This window comes from Peromyscus eremicus, chromosome 5 (genome assembly GCF_949786415.1).
Source record: "Peromyscus eremicus chromosome 5, PerEre_H2_v1, whole genome shotgun sequence".
NCBI classification, from domain to species: Eukaryota; Metazoa; Chordata; class Mammalia; order Rodentia; family Cricetidae; genus Peromyscus; species Peromyscus eremicus.
Window position 1 is genome coordinate 5782181 of NC_081420.1, and position 13231 is coordinate 5795411.

General features: G+C 47.1%; 1 protein-coding gene across 4 annotated transcripts; it reads right to left on the reverse strand.

Annotated features, from left to right (window-relative positions):
- Positions 1–5515: 5515 nt before the first annotated feature.
- Idnk (IDNK gluconokinase) lies at positions 5516–12893 on the reverse strand. 4 transcript variants are annotated; one of them, XM_059262821.1, is made up of 5 exons: positions 12788–12893; positions 9093–9123; positions 8608–8694; positions 6588–6631; positions 5516–6240 (listed from the first exon to the last, which is right to left on the reverse strand). In XM_059262821.1, the coding sequence occupies exons 1-5, from the start codon at positions 12835–12837 to the stop codon at positions 5892–5894; spliced, it is 561 nt and encodes a 186-aa protein (XP_059118804.1). In that variant the 5' UTR covers positions 12838–12893; the 3' UTR covers positions 5516–5891. The 4 variants fall into 4 exon arrangements, with proteins under 4 accessions (XP_059118804.1, XP_059118806.1, XP_059118807.1 ...); XM_059262823.1 differs by lacking the exon at positions 8608–8694; XM_059262824.1 differs by lacking the exon at positions 9093–9123 and having other exon boundaries at positions 12788–12868.
- Positions 12894–13231: the final 338 nt, after the last annotated feature.

Sequence of the window (13231 nt, forward strand, 5' to 3'; positions counted from 1 at the left end):
TGGGGTTCTTAACATGTTTGATTTTAAATTAATCTGTGGGTATTGCTTGTCAGAAACCTATTCCTGGCACTTGGGATGTCCAATGAGTGGAGACATACTGAAACCTTTGTTTCCGTTTGCTTTTGGTTTTTGAGACAAGGTCTTACTATATAGCCTTGGCTGGACTGGAACTCACAATGTAGACCAGGCTGGCTTCAAAGTCACAAAGATCTGCCTGCCTTTGCCTCCTGAGTGCTGGCAGTAATAGCCTGTGCTGCTACACCTGGCTGAACTTTAGACTCTAATCGATTAAAGCCAACAATCTTAATAGAATCTAACTGCCTGAAAACTGCCTTGTATCTTCTCTCTAGTCAGTCAACCTTACAGGGGGTGTGGTGGGGTGGGCCATAGAGCCAATCATTCCAGAGTTCCGTGTTGTCCCTTTCTTCTAGGGACTCAGATCTCTAAGACGTGTGATGTCTTTCACCATCTCTTGCATTCTCTCATGTCTGGGCTCAGGCAGTTCTTCGAACCTCGAGTCTAGTTAACATCTGCCAGTGCCAGCCTTGTATTCCTCCTGGGGTGTCTGTGCTGTAGGGGCAGGGTGGGGGGGTGCTGACTCAGAACCAAAAATTGATTGTGTACATAAGAACTAAATACAGCAGACTCCTTTCAGCAATGTGAGGTGAAAATGTCTTTAAATACAGAATATAGATGTGCCTTCCTGTCCCCCTACCATTACTATAGCCAATTTTTTGTGGCCCCACATTTTTTCCTTTTGGGGTGGGGCTCTGTAGCTCTGGCTGCCCTGGAACTCAGTAGCTGAGGATGGTCTTGAACTCAGAGATCCGCCTGTTCAGTATGCACACCAGGCCCACCAGTCCTTATATGTAGAGAAAGCTGGTCTGTTGGTAATGCTCTCCATTGAGTTGATGTATTGAACTTTATGTTGCAATGTTTTTGTTTTTATTTTTTAGAATCCTTTTTTGCCGAATTTCTCAATGAAGTTGAATTTCTCATCCAATTTATAAATTGACTTCATTCAAAGTCTCTTGAGGTCATTCATGATTAAAACAAAATAATTTTATGTGTATGTGTGTGTTTCTGAAAGTATGTTTATGACCACAAGTATGCAGAAGCCTGCAGGGGTACAAGAGGAATTGGCTCTTCAGGACCTGGTTATGAGCCACCATGTGGGCGCTGGGAACCAAATGTAGGCCCTCTTTAAGAACAGTAGGCACTCTTAACTGCTGAGCCATCCCTCCAGTTTTTTATGGAGATAGGATCTCACTATGTAGCTCTGACTGAGTGACCTGACTTTCAGTGTAGATCAGGCTGGCCTTGAACTCACAGAGATCCACCTGCCTTTGCCTCCCAAGTGCTGGGATTAAAGTTGTGTGCCACCATGCCTCTCTCCCATTTATCATTTTTTAAAACTAGGCTTCCAATTCTTTATGCAGCATTTCAGTCATTTTAATAGCATTGAATTCAGCTATTGGAGTGTTAAGAACAACACAAAATAAAAATTAATAAAAAGAAAACAATAGTAAAATATAATAAAAAGGTAAAATGTTGATTGTGTGTATGTGGGGGGGGGGGGGGGATGGGCGTTGAATGTAGGAGCTGCTTTCCAGGTCCTCTGACATGAGTCTCCCAACCCTGTGCATGAGATTTACTCCATCTGTAGGTGGAGTTCACTGCAATTCCTCTTGGCTCCCTCTGGCTGAGGCCTGGGCTGGTCAATGTTAAGCTGCCAGGGTCACTGCTGGGTTAATTTTAGAACTTTGCAGGCTCCATGCATCAGGAGCTGCTGCTGGCTCCCATGGGCTTTGTAGCCTGTAACCTGTTTCAGTTCCCATTTCCTCCAGAGCACCCCCTTCCACCCCTCTGTACACCCAGAGGTAATAAGTGTCCCAACTGAAGTGTGTCAGAGAGGGGTCAGCAAGCCGAGCACTGAGTTCTGCATGCAGGAAGAGAGAGGAGGGAACTTTTAAGTTCTGCCTGTTGGTTTGGGCACTTACAGACCCACCCAGCAGCAAACTGCCCTGTGGGGAGGAGGCTGGAAAGATGTGCAGTCCTAGACCTGTGCTCAGAGCTTTCTGTTTCCATGGTAATGTGCAAGCTAAAGGCTCGTCCCTCCCCTCACCACAGAAGTGGATGAGCACTGCATTCTATAGTCAGGCTCTGCTCTCCAGTGTGTTCCAGCCTCTCACTGTGTCTACATCTGGCCCTCCCCCTTTTCAAGCCTTTGTGGCTGTCTCCATGGCAACCCAGTGGCAGGGAGTCCCCAGGATCCCTGATTGCTGCTTGCTTTCTGGTCCCCAGAGTGCCTGGGTCTCAAACAATAAGTACCCCCTTCTCAATATGGTGGCTGACTGTATCGCACTCTGAGATATAGGGGGTGACAAAATGGATTGAGTCTCCAAAGCTTGCCTGCCAGACAGGTTTAAGGCCTGTCAGAAGTGTGGTCTTTTCTGACTAGGACTAGTCCAGCCTGGACAGCTCAGGGTCCATTTTTGCCTGATTCCCAATGCGCTTTCTCTTGGAACGCAGTCTCCCGTGTTACCCAGACTCAGCCTCACTGCTGCTTCCCACTGACCTTTTGTCACTTGAGAGTGAGGTGGCCCAAGGCCTCTTCAAATGACATTAAACAGAGTTTCCTTTTCCTGTGGGAAGACTGTCTTAGCAAGCTCAGCCTATCCTATATTCTTTTTTTAGGAGGGCGGGGGGTATCAACAGGGTTTCTTTGTGTAGCCCTAGCTGTCGTGGAACTCCATGTGGACCAGGCTGGCCTTGAATTCAGAGATCCACCTTCCTCTGCCTCCAGAGCCTGGGATTCAAGGTATGCGCCACCACCGCCTGGCCTATCCTGTATTCTAAGCCCAGTTCACCCCACCCCTTTCTGTGCTCTGTTCTTCCTTTGGTCTTGTCTGAGTTCTCACCTGGAGTTCTGTAGATTTGTGTGAATTGTCCAGTGGGTTTTTGGCTTGGTCTGAACCCACCAGCTCTGAACTTGACCCTAATGAAAAGTCTCTGATGCTTCCTTCCAGGTGGTGGTCTACATACACTGCATATCCAGATGGGTCTGATGGGCCAGAGCTGGCCCCGTCCTGGGCCAGGCTGCTCTTGACAGTTGTGAGGCTCTCAGGTCAGCCACTGGAGCACCCTGATTGAGAGGGTTTAGTGTGCTTGCTGGAAAGGCATGGTCTCTGTAGTGCTGGGGCGCAGACTCGGGCCTCGAACATGCTAGGCAAGTGCTCCTCGCTGAGCTATATATATCTGCAGCCCTGAGATATCAATACTAAAGTGCATTAGATGTTGGGAACCAATGCCTTTCTCTTTTCATTTTCTTGTCACATGACAGAGGGTCTAAGGTCCAGCTGTGGCACATCTGTGGTGATCCGATACGAATCTTATCTGGGATATGCTTTCAGTTCTGTCATGGGAAGGGAGTGGGGCACAGGGACATTCTACCAAGTCCCAAGGTTCCTGCCATGTCCTTCCTTCCTGGTGAGGAGTCTAGCCTGATGACACAAGGTGACCTGTCTTTCCCTTTCCCTCCAAATGGAGCTATCTAAGAACCACACTTTGTATTGTCATCCTCCTACCTTCCAGAAGACACACCGTAGATGTGGCTCAGCGGATACAGCCGGTTCACGGTTCCTTCCTCTGTTTCTTGGTGTGGGGAACTCTTATTTTTATTTATTTGTTATTGTGAGGCAAGGTCTCACTGTGTAGCTCTGGCTAGCCTGGAACTGAGTATGTAGGCCAGGCTGGCCTGGAACTTGAAGATTTGGCTGCCCTGGCATGCTGGGATTAAAGGTGAGCATCGCCATGCCTGGCCCATGTGGGGAACTCTTATCCTCCTCTGGCAGGATTGGACCATGTCAAGTCTGAAACCAAGGAGAACATGTTCCAAATAACGTGGCAAAGAGGAAGAACAGAAAGCTTCATGGTTTCCCAGGAGTGCCAGCTGTGTGACAGGTGCCTTTCCTTGTTGCTGTGACCAAGCACCTGGCAAGCAGCAGCTTGGGGAAGCCAGGGTGGGCTCCTCTGGCTTCACTTTGACAGGATACAGTCCAGCATGGCAAGGACAGCATGGAGGCTTGAGCTGGTGATGACTGGTCGCATTGCATCCAGTCAGGAAGCACAGAGCAGTGAAGTCAGCTTCTCAACTCACGTGCTTTTACTCAGTGTGGGACCCAAGCCCGTGGAGTAGTGTTGCCCACACTGGGGTGGGTCTTCCCTCATCCATTAGCCTCACACACCTTTAATCTCAGCTCTCTGATTTTGAGGCCAGCCTGGTCACTGTAGGGAGCCCCAGGACAGCCAGGATAACAGAGAGGCACTGTCTCAAAAAACAGACAAAACAGTGATTTTTAAAAACAAGAAGAAAGAAAATCCATCGTAGATATTCCCCATGGTGATTCTAGGTCTGTCAGGTTGACAGTCAAGATGATCCATCACACTATTCAACCAAAAGAGCCCTTTGATTCAGTTAGCAAGTCAGCTATTTGTAACCCTATCAGGAAATGGAGCCAGCACTCAGGAGGCGGAGGCAGGTGGATCTCTGAGTTCAAAACCAACCTGGTCTACACATCTACACAGCTAGTTCCAGTACAGCCGGGGCTACACAGAGAAACCTTGTCTCGAAAAACAAACAAAAAGTTAAAATGTGGTGTATGTACACAATGGAGTTTTACGTGGTTGTAAAAAGGCCCATATTTTCTCCCAAGCAGGACTTCAAGTTTTTTATATCTATATATTATGTCCACGCTCAAACACGCAGGAAGAGATGTTGAGAAAGGGTAAGAAACCATAAATGCAGGAAGGTGGTCACCTGGGGAAAGGAAGGGAACCAGCCAGAGAGGAGCAGGCAACACAGGAGAGGGGAATGAATTAGAACAAAGTATAATAACGTATGTGTGAAGACGAAGCCAGTTACGGCAGCACACACCTTTAATCCCAGCACTGGGGAGGCAGAAGCAGGCGGATCTCTGTGAGTTTAAGGCCAAACAGCGGTACATAGTGAGTCCCTGTCTCCCCCCACCCCCACCGCCCCCCAAAAAAATGATAGTCATAATACCTGCCTCAAATGAATGTACCAGGCTTTGCTGACTCCACATGGGAGACCTTACCTTTTCGGAGAAGGTAATCGGGGCTGGGTTGAGGGGAAAGGCTGGCAAGGAGTAGGAAGAGAGATGAGAAGGGGATCTGTGGTTCGTATGTAAAATGAATAAAAAAATTCTTAATAAAAAATAGTCATAAGAATAAAGAAAGATATAAACAGTAATAACAAAAGAAAATGAAGCATAGATTTTGTATGCTAACCTAAATATTTAAAAACAGTCACTGCAGCTGGGCAGTGGTGGCGCACCTTTAATCCCAGCACTTGGGAGGCAGAGGCAGGCGGCTCTCTCTGAGCTTGAGGATGGTCTACAGAGTGAGTTCCAGGACAGTCAGAGCTGTTACACAGAGAAACCATGTTTCAAAAAACTAAAGGCAGTATGGTATGAAATGACTTGCAGTGGGTGGCTGGTTTTTGTTCGGTTTCTATTGCTGAGCCCAATTTCCAGCGGATTTCCAGGACAGCATATTTCATTCATTTGTACAAACACAAGCATGAGCATTGTTCTTTTGAATGGTAGTAATTTCTAGCATTGATTACAGAATTTCCACTGACAATCTGGTTGCATTATACATGAATTTAAACTTAAGTTTCAGCTTTAACTTTTGACATCCTTTCCCCTCCTGGCACACCTGCAGGATGCCAAGCATACCACAGACTCCTATTAATACAGTCAAACAATGATCTCCACGCATTGTGGTTTGTTCTCAATTAGGCATTTAGAATACACCACTGTTGAGTTGCTTGGAACCAGAGTGCGCTGTAAACCACAGGTGTGAAGTGATTACTTCGTTTGCAGCTCCTCCATAATGGCATCAGCGATCTCCGAGAGACTTCGGTCCACGCTGACTTGGATGAAGTTTTCAGGAGCTGATGGGGGCTCCAGAATACTGAACTGAGACTGCAGTAACTCAGGCGGCATAAAATGTCCTTTTCGTTGGAACAAGCGTCTAGAAATGATCTCAAACGACCCACAGAGGTAGACCACCAAGAGCTGTTTGCCAGCCAGCTTTTCCTTTGCTGACTCATCACTTTCCAAAGGCACATCATTTCTTCCATGTATCAAGATGTCTCTGTACATTTTCTTCAGTGCTGAACAGGCTAGAACAACATGATGTCCTGAGGCCACATCTCTGTTTTCAAAATATAAGAAATGCAGAATGGGGATACTTTGTGCCAATTCTAGGTGGTGAACTAGTCCCTGCCAATGTAAAATGTTACTTGAAAATGGAGATTAAGCCTGGGATGCTCTCAGCCTTCCTAAGTGAACTCAGTAGTCTTGGGCTCAAGTGTTCCATCTCCAGGCATCAATTCCTCGCTTGTTAAGTGGCCCTTGGAAAGCTGTCCAGAGGACAGAGCTAACTGAGTACCTGGTTTGCACAAGTGTTTGGCTCCACGCTGATGCAGCTGGTTCTAATTTCAGAAGTGGTTTTTTTTTTTTTAATTTACTGGATTATACCAGGGCCAGATGACTTCTTACCTTAGTAAAATGTCATGCAAGCTGCAGAGCCATGGGATCCTGTCCTGAAATTAGAGCAGGAATTACAAGCTTTCCCAGGTATTGCTTGTACAGAAACAGTAGTACCATAGTCACAAATGCTAACTCCAGAGACCTTAGTGGGAACTGGGCATGGATGGCCTGAGGGCCATGCCCAAGGCCTACAACCACAGAAGCAGTTCCTTGGTTCTGGTATCAATAGCTCTTTCATAATATAAGTCCCCTTAAGCTACATTACTTTATACCCTCTCTAACACCCCCCCCACTGTGTAAATGTCTCCCCAGCTTTGATGCTCACACACTTCTTACTGTAGCTAATATAGTCTTTCAATGAATCTAATCAGAACCTGTAGCTAAGCACATGCTCTGCCGCTGAGTTCTATCCCAACCCTTGAGTTAACCCTCCCACCCCCAACAGGGTTTCTCTGTGTAGCCCTGGCTGTCTTGGAACTCCCTCTGTAGACCAGGCTGGCTCTGAACTCAGAGATCCTCCTGCCTCTGCCTCTGGAGTGCTGGGATTAAAGGTATGCTCAAGCACCACCCTGCCGAGCTAACTTCTTAATGTAGCACTTTAAATCTTTCAAAATGACTCTTGCAATACCTTGTGGTTAGCCAAGGTTTCCTACAACATTCAAGAACTAATGGGGATAAAAAGATTATTTATAAGCTTCTTAATTTTAACTTCTTGGGTATATATTTTTTCTTTTTTTTAAGTATTAATTATTTCATGTGAATGTTTCGCCCGTGTGTGTGTGTGTGTGTGTGTGTGTGTGTGTGTGTGTAAGTGCACTGAGTGCATGCCCTCAGAAGCCAGAAAAGAGTGGAGGAATCCCCTGGAACTGGAGTTACAGGCAGCTATGAGCTGCCATGTGGGTGCTGGGAACTGAACCCGGGTCCTCTGGAAGAGCAGCAAGTGCTCTTAACCACTGAGTCACTTCTCCAGCCTCTCAGGTATATTGTGTAAAGCAGCTCCTAGGTCTGTGTAGCAGAAGGTGACTCAGCCTTGACAAGGCCATCCAAGAAAGTTCTATCTCCTTTCCTGGGATTCTGTACAAGTGTTGTCACCACCACCCACCTCAGCCACACCGCACCACTCCTATACCCTATGGCCTTCAGCTCAACAGGGAAGGTATGGCCTTTGAGTAGGCATCCCCAAGGAGTGGCCTAGGAACTGAGATATTAAGGATGAACGTCAGTCACTCAGTGAAGGAGGAAACATTCCAGATAGCAGGGGGACAGTGGACACAAAAGCCCTATGAGGAAGAGCATGGTCACAGGAGGGACTGAGGAGCTGAGAGGTTCCTGTGGACACAGAGGAGTACCTAACACTTTTCTAAAAGAGACTTCACATATGTGAGATCAGTTAAAAGCCTAAAGGGTCTCAGACATGGTACCTGGTGCCATGGTTTGAGTGAGAACGGCCCCCATAGGCTCAGATACTGGTCCCTAGTTGATGGAACTTTTGGGGGAGGATGAAAAGGTATGGCCTCCTTGGAGGAAGTGTGTCGTTGGGAGCAGGATTTGTGCATTCCCAATGTGCTCTCTGCCTCCTGTTTCAGATCAATTATTGGACATTTCAGCTGTTCCTGCTGTCTTGCCTTTGCTCCACCATCATGAACTCTAATCTTCTGAAGCTGTAAACCCAATTAAACGCTTTTCTAAGATGCCTTGGTCATGGTGCACAGCAACAGGAAAGTAATTAAGACACATGGCCACGTTGAATTTGTATGATCACTATGGCCTTGGAGTTCACCAGAACTTGATGGTGTGGGGAAGGGGGAAGGACCTAGGTGGCACCAACTTCCCTGTCTGAGCACAAGGGAGCCTCTGCTCACTTGGGGATTAGAGATTAAAATCCTGCAACAAGCTGTGGCTGGCTGTGCACAAGATAGGGGAGAAGGTGGCTCACTCCTGGGCCCCAGTTCATGGACAAGCTCAGGTTCTAGGCTACTAGACAAGGAGGCATGATGCAGAGATACTGGACACCCACGGCCAACGTTACCTGGTCGCTCAGAGGTACCCCTTTTCCCATCTTCATCCGATTCTCTTCAGAGTGGTAATCATCAGCATCATAGAATTTCCATCCCAGCTTTAGGAATGAAGGGAGAGGTGTATGTAGCATCAGCAAGACCCATAAACAGTCACCAAGAGCTTACTGGCAGGCAGGTATAGAAATCACTGGTCTAGCCAGGCAGTGGTGGAGTACGCCTTTAATCCCAGCACTCAGGAGGCAGAGCCAGGCAGATCTCTGTGAGTTCGAGGCCAGCCGGTCTACAGAGTGAGTTCCAGGACAGGCTCCAAAGCTATACAGAGAAACCCTGTCTCAAAAAATCAATCAATCAATCAATCACTGGTCTGAGGCTGCCCCTCTCACTTATAAACATCAAGAAGAAACCTAGATTGCCATGCTAAGGAATCTGCACAAACCATAGGTCAAAAGAAAGGGAGGAAGCTGTGGACCAGAGCACAATGGATGAGGGACATTACCTTAGAGGCCAGCAGTGCACCCACGGTAGATCTGTGGAAAGAATACAGATGTGTCCATTTCTATGCAACACACATAAGTGCCAGCTGTTTTGAGAGGATGCCTGAGAGATGAGCAGCTGTCACATTAATGTGCAGATCCCTCTGTGGTCCTAAAGCAGAGATGCCCTTAACCCTGGAGTCTAGAGACAACCTTCACTGTCCTAAGATGTATTATCCAGAAAGCAGTTTATCAGAACTAATTAGACCACTGAGCCAGTGTGGCGGTGCATGCCTGTAATCCCAACACTTGGAGGTCCACAACACAAACTAACAACAACAAAGCATTTTCTCAATAATCAGTGTTTCATAGTTATTTGTGTTGGCACACATCTGTAATCCCAGGATCCGAGAGGTGGAGGCAGGAAGGTAGTCAGTTCCAGACCAGTTTGGATGGCACACTGAGACACTGACTCAAAAAAAAAAACACCAAACAATGACAACAGAGAGTCGTTGTTTTAGTTCCTATAGATGTTCATCTTTTGAGAGAGACTACCAAATGAATAAAGTGGTAGTTTTATCAAAAATTCAAGAGAGGATTGGTTTTATTTAAAAAAAAAAATACTATTTTGTGTTGGCCCACTACTCCTGGGCCTCCCAGGAGTGCTTGATACCCCCAGTGAGAGAGGGCTTTCATAAGAAATTTAGTACCATGCAGCACTGTGAAGTTCGGGGCCCATAAACACATCAAAGCATTGTTAGTTTACTAGATACGCATAAGGGGCTGGAGAGGAGGCTCAGCAGTTAGAGCACTGGCTGCTTTTCCAAGGGCCCTGGGTTCGATTTCCAGCACCCACATGGCAGGGATCTGATGCCCTCTTCTGGCTTCCTTGTGTGCCGCACCCATGTGGTACTCATACATGCAGGTAAAACAACAACAACAACAACAACAAACCATACACATAAAAGAGAAGGTCAGTGAGTCAAGAATGGCCAACACCTGATAAGACGGGGTGTCCCACAGAATGTGCTAGTGAGGACTGGGGGCCTCAAAAGTGGAGGTCTGGGCCGCAGTCATTCTGTCATTAAATGACTGTTCCTAGCTAACTGGCTTCTCAAGTCCTCAGTTTGCTCAGGGGAACCGAACTACACAAGTTGTCCGCTCATCTCTAGTTTATTCAGCCAACTAAGAGAACTTTATGTATACGGGTGTTTTGTTTGCATGTAAGTTAGTGTACCACATGTGTGCAGTGCCCAGGGAGGTCAGAAGAGGGTCTGGAACTTGGGTTATAGACCATTGTGAGCCACCATGTTGTTACTGGGAATTGAACCCAGGTCTTCTGGAAGAGCAGCCAGTGCTCTTAACTGAGCCGTCTCTCCAATCCCAATTCAGCCAATTTTTATTGAGTATGTATCACCTAGCAGTTCTCAAAAGACAAAGAAGAGACCACTATGCTGTACTTTAATTAAGGTGAGTGCACCACACCGGACCCAAACCAGAGTTTTGCACAGGAAAAAAAAAAAAAATCATACTTAAGATCAAGTTAGATTAACTATGAATAAACACGTTAGCACCAACTATAGTCTAGAAGAAGAGTGATGTGGAATAATCCTCTTGTACACTGTAAAGATTTGTCACTCAAATTGGTTTAATAAAATAAATAAAACACTTGGCCAGTAGCCAAGCAGCAAGTATAGGCAGGGCAACCAAACTAAGGATGATGGGAAGAGAAAGGATGGGGTCAGGAGTCACCAGCCAGATGTAGAGAAGCAAGATAAGAATGCTGTACTGAGAAAAGTTACCAAGCCATGTGGCTAAACATAGGTAAGAATTATGAGGTAATTTAAGTGTAACTGTTAGCTAGTAATAAGCCTGAGCTCTCGGCTGATCATTTATAAGTAATATTAAGCTCTGAGTCAATTATTTGGGAAGTGGCTGCCAGGTATTTAGGGACAGGCAGGTGGGAGAGAAACATTTGATTATAGAAGAGCTAAGTTATGCGTCAACTGGCAGAAAGGAGGCAGAAGGGAAAGGAAAAATCCACTCTCCCTGCTCCATCCAGATCTAAACTAGAGGACCTGAGTGCCAGGACATGCACAAGGGACCACAGTAGGAACAAGGCGAGTGTGGGGCTCATAAGCAATGCCTGGATATAAGCTTGCAAGGACCAGTTGTCTTCTCTCCCAGCAGGTTGGACTAAAAGACCCTTTGGAAGACAGTAGGCCATGGGGGAGAGGAAGGAATGAAGAAAACCAGATCTGAAAGGCTTAAGCTTATCCTAGCAGAAGCTGAGATGGCTTTACTACGATGTTAAAATATAAGAAAATAAACAATGCTAAGGTTCTCTGGCTCATCCTTCCAGTCTCTGTGACAAGGACAATCTGAGCACTTATTATGGGATAGGTGCTGTTCTGGACAAGACAGAAAGGGTCTCTGGTGGGGGAAGAGACAATGAACACAGCAAACAGGTTTCCCGATTATACAACAGCTGGGATTTTCAGGCTCTGATTTCTGTTCATTTTTGTGGCGATGGGATTGAACTCGGGGCATGAGAGTCAAGCACTCCACCACTGAATTACACCTACAGCTCTGGGCTCTGTGTTCCATTTCACTTTTAGTTCTGAGTCTTGGTTTTTGAAGCAGAGAATGATGGACTACGCCTGTGATCCAAGCACCTAGAAAACTAGGCAGGAAGATCCCTGCATTTGAAAGGCCAGCCTTAACTGCACATCAAAAATTATTCTCTCAAATTAAACACTACTTAGTAATTTTGGAAATGTAAAGCTACTTTATAGGACTGGGGAGATGGCTTACTGGTTAAGAATACATACTGCTCTTGCAAAGGACTTGAGATCAGTTCCCAGAACTGATATGGATTGGCTCACCGCCACCCCGCTCCAGAGGATAAGATACCTCTGAGGGCACCTGAACTAGTGTGTGCAGGTGCGGACACACACACACTTAAAAATAAGTTTCATTTTAAAAGGCTACCTCATGGTTTAGAAAGTCCCCAGAAAAACATGGTGACCCTTAAAAGGCTCTGGTTCACCAGTTAACATCTGTTGTGATGCCTATGGTTGTATGTTGCAGTTTGGTGTCTTTTGGATTATACCTGGTGCAGTCTGATGGTGTCTATCAAACCAAGTGCCTACTGCTTGCTTAATTCTAAACTGGCTGCCCTGGACTGAGAAGAAACTCTATATTTTGCAGAGTTCTGGCATTTTGCATATGAACATTCCTTCTTAAACCAGGAACACTATCAAGGAAGACGATACCTTGCAGAGTGATCTTCACTTTTCAAAGTCTATTCAGAAAAATCCAGAAACTCACCCAGTAGGGAGACCATCTGCCCAACCAGACAAAGCTTTGTAAAGACCGGGGACAAGGTTTACCTCCTGCTTGGGACTTTGCACCCTCCCACCTTGCTCTCTGTAAGATGTCCCCAGGCCCAGGTTCGTTAAGACTGAAGCTGAAAGTTGTGGCGGGACTCGTCTCTCCCGTTACAACTTTCCACTCTGTACTCTAGCAGCCTCTCTCTATGCCCGACCTTCGTTCCCCGGCTGCTAGCCACCATCAACAGGACCTTGGCGGTTCATCCGTGGTGACCCTGGGGAGCGGCCAGCGGGGCAGGAGAGCAGGGGGCCTCGGCAGGGCTCCCAGGGCTCAGGCCGCCCCACCGCCTCCCAGTTCCCGCCCGCCTGCGGCCTCCGCGACCTACTTCCCGCAGCCGCTCACGCCCATCACCAGCAACACCAGGGGTGCCTCCATCTCCCAGTTCCTTGGTCCTCAGCGCCCTCTTCCGGGACAGGGCCCGCCTAGTCCTGACGTCACAGGCCCCGCCCCCGCCGACTCGTGCAGACCGCTGGGTGGTGCAGCCAGAGGGCAGCTGCTGGCATTTCCAGGTGCTTGTGCTCTGCAACAAGGAATCCACCAGGGACAGGTGGGCAGTGATAGAAATATTTTACTAACAAAGACAACAATGAAGGACAACGACGTGGAGCCAGGGATGGATCTCTCTCTCTCTCTCTCTCTCTCTCTCTCTCTCTCTCTCTCTCTCTCTCTCTCTCTCTCTCTCTCTCTCTCTCCTCGAAATTCTGAAAGCCAGTTCCCCTGGACCCCCTTCCACGGTGCAAACAGCGAATCTGCATAAGTGGCTGTCTTC

Coding starts and splice junctions, on each gene's coding strand:
- Idnk (XM_059262821.1), bottom strand. CDS start 12,837: ATGGAGGCACCCCTGGTGTTGCTGGTGATGGGCGTGAGCGGCTGCGGG. Junction 8,695..9,092: donor GTGCACTGCTGGCCTCTAAG/GTAATGTCCCTC, acceptor TCATTCCTAAAG/CTGGGATGGAAATTCTATGA. Junction 6,241..6,587: donor TTGCATGACATTTTACTAAG/GTAAGAAGTCAT, acceptor TTTTGAAAACAG/AGATGTGGCCTCAGGACATC.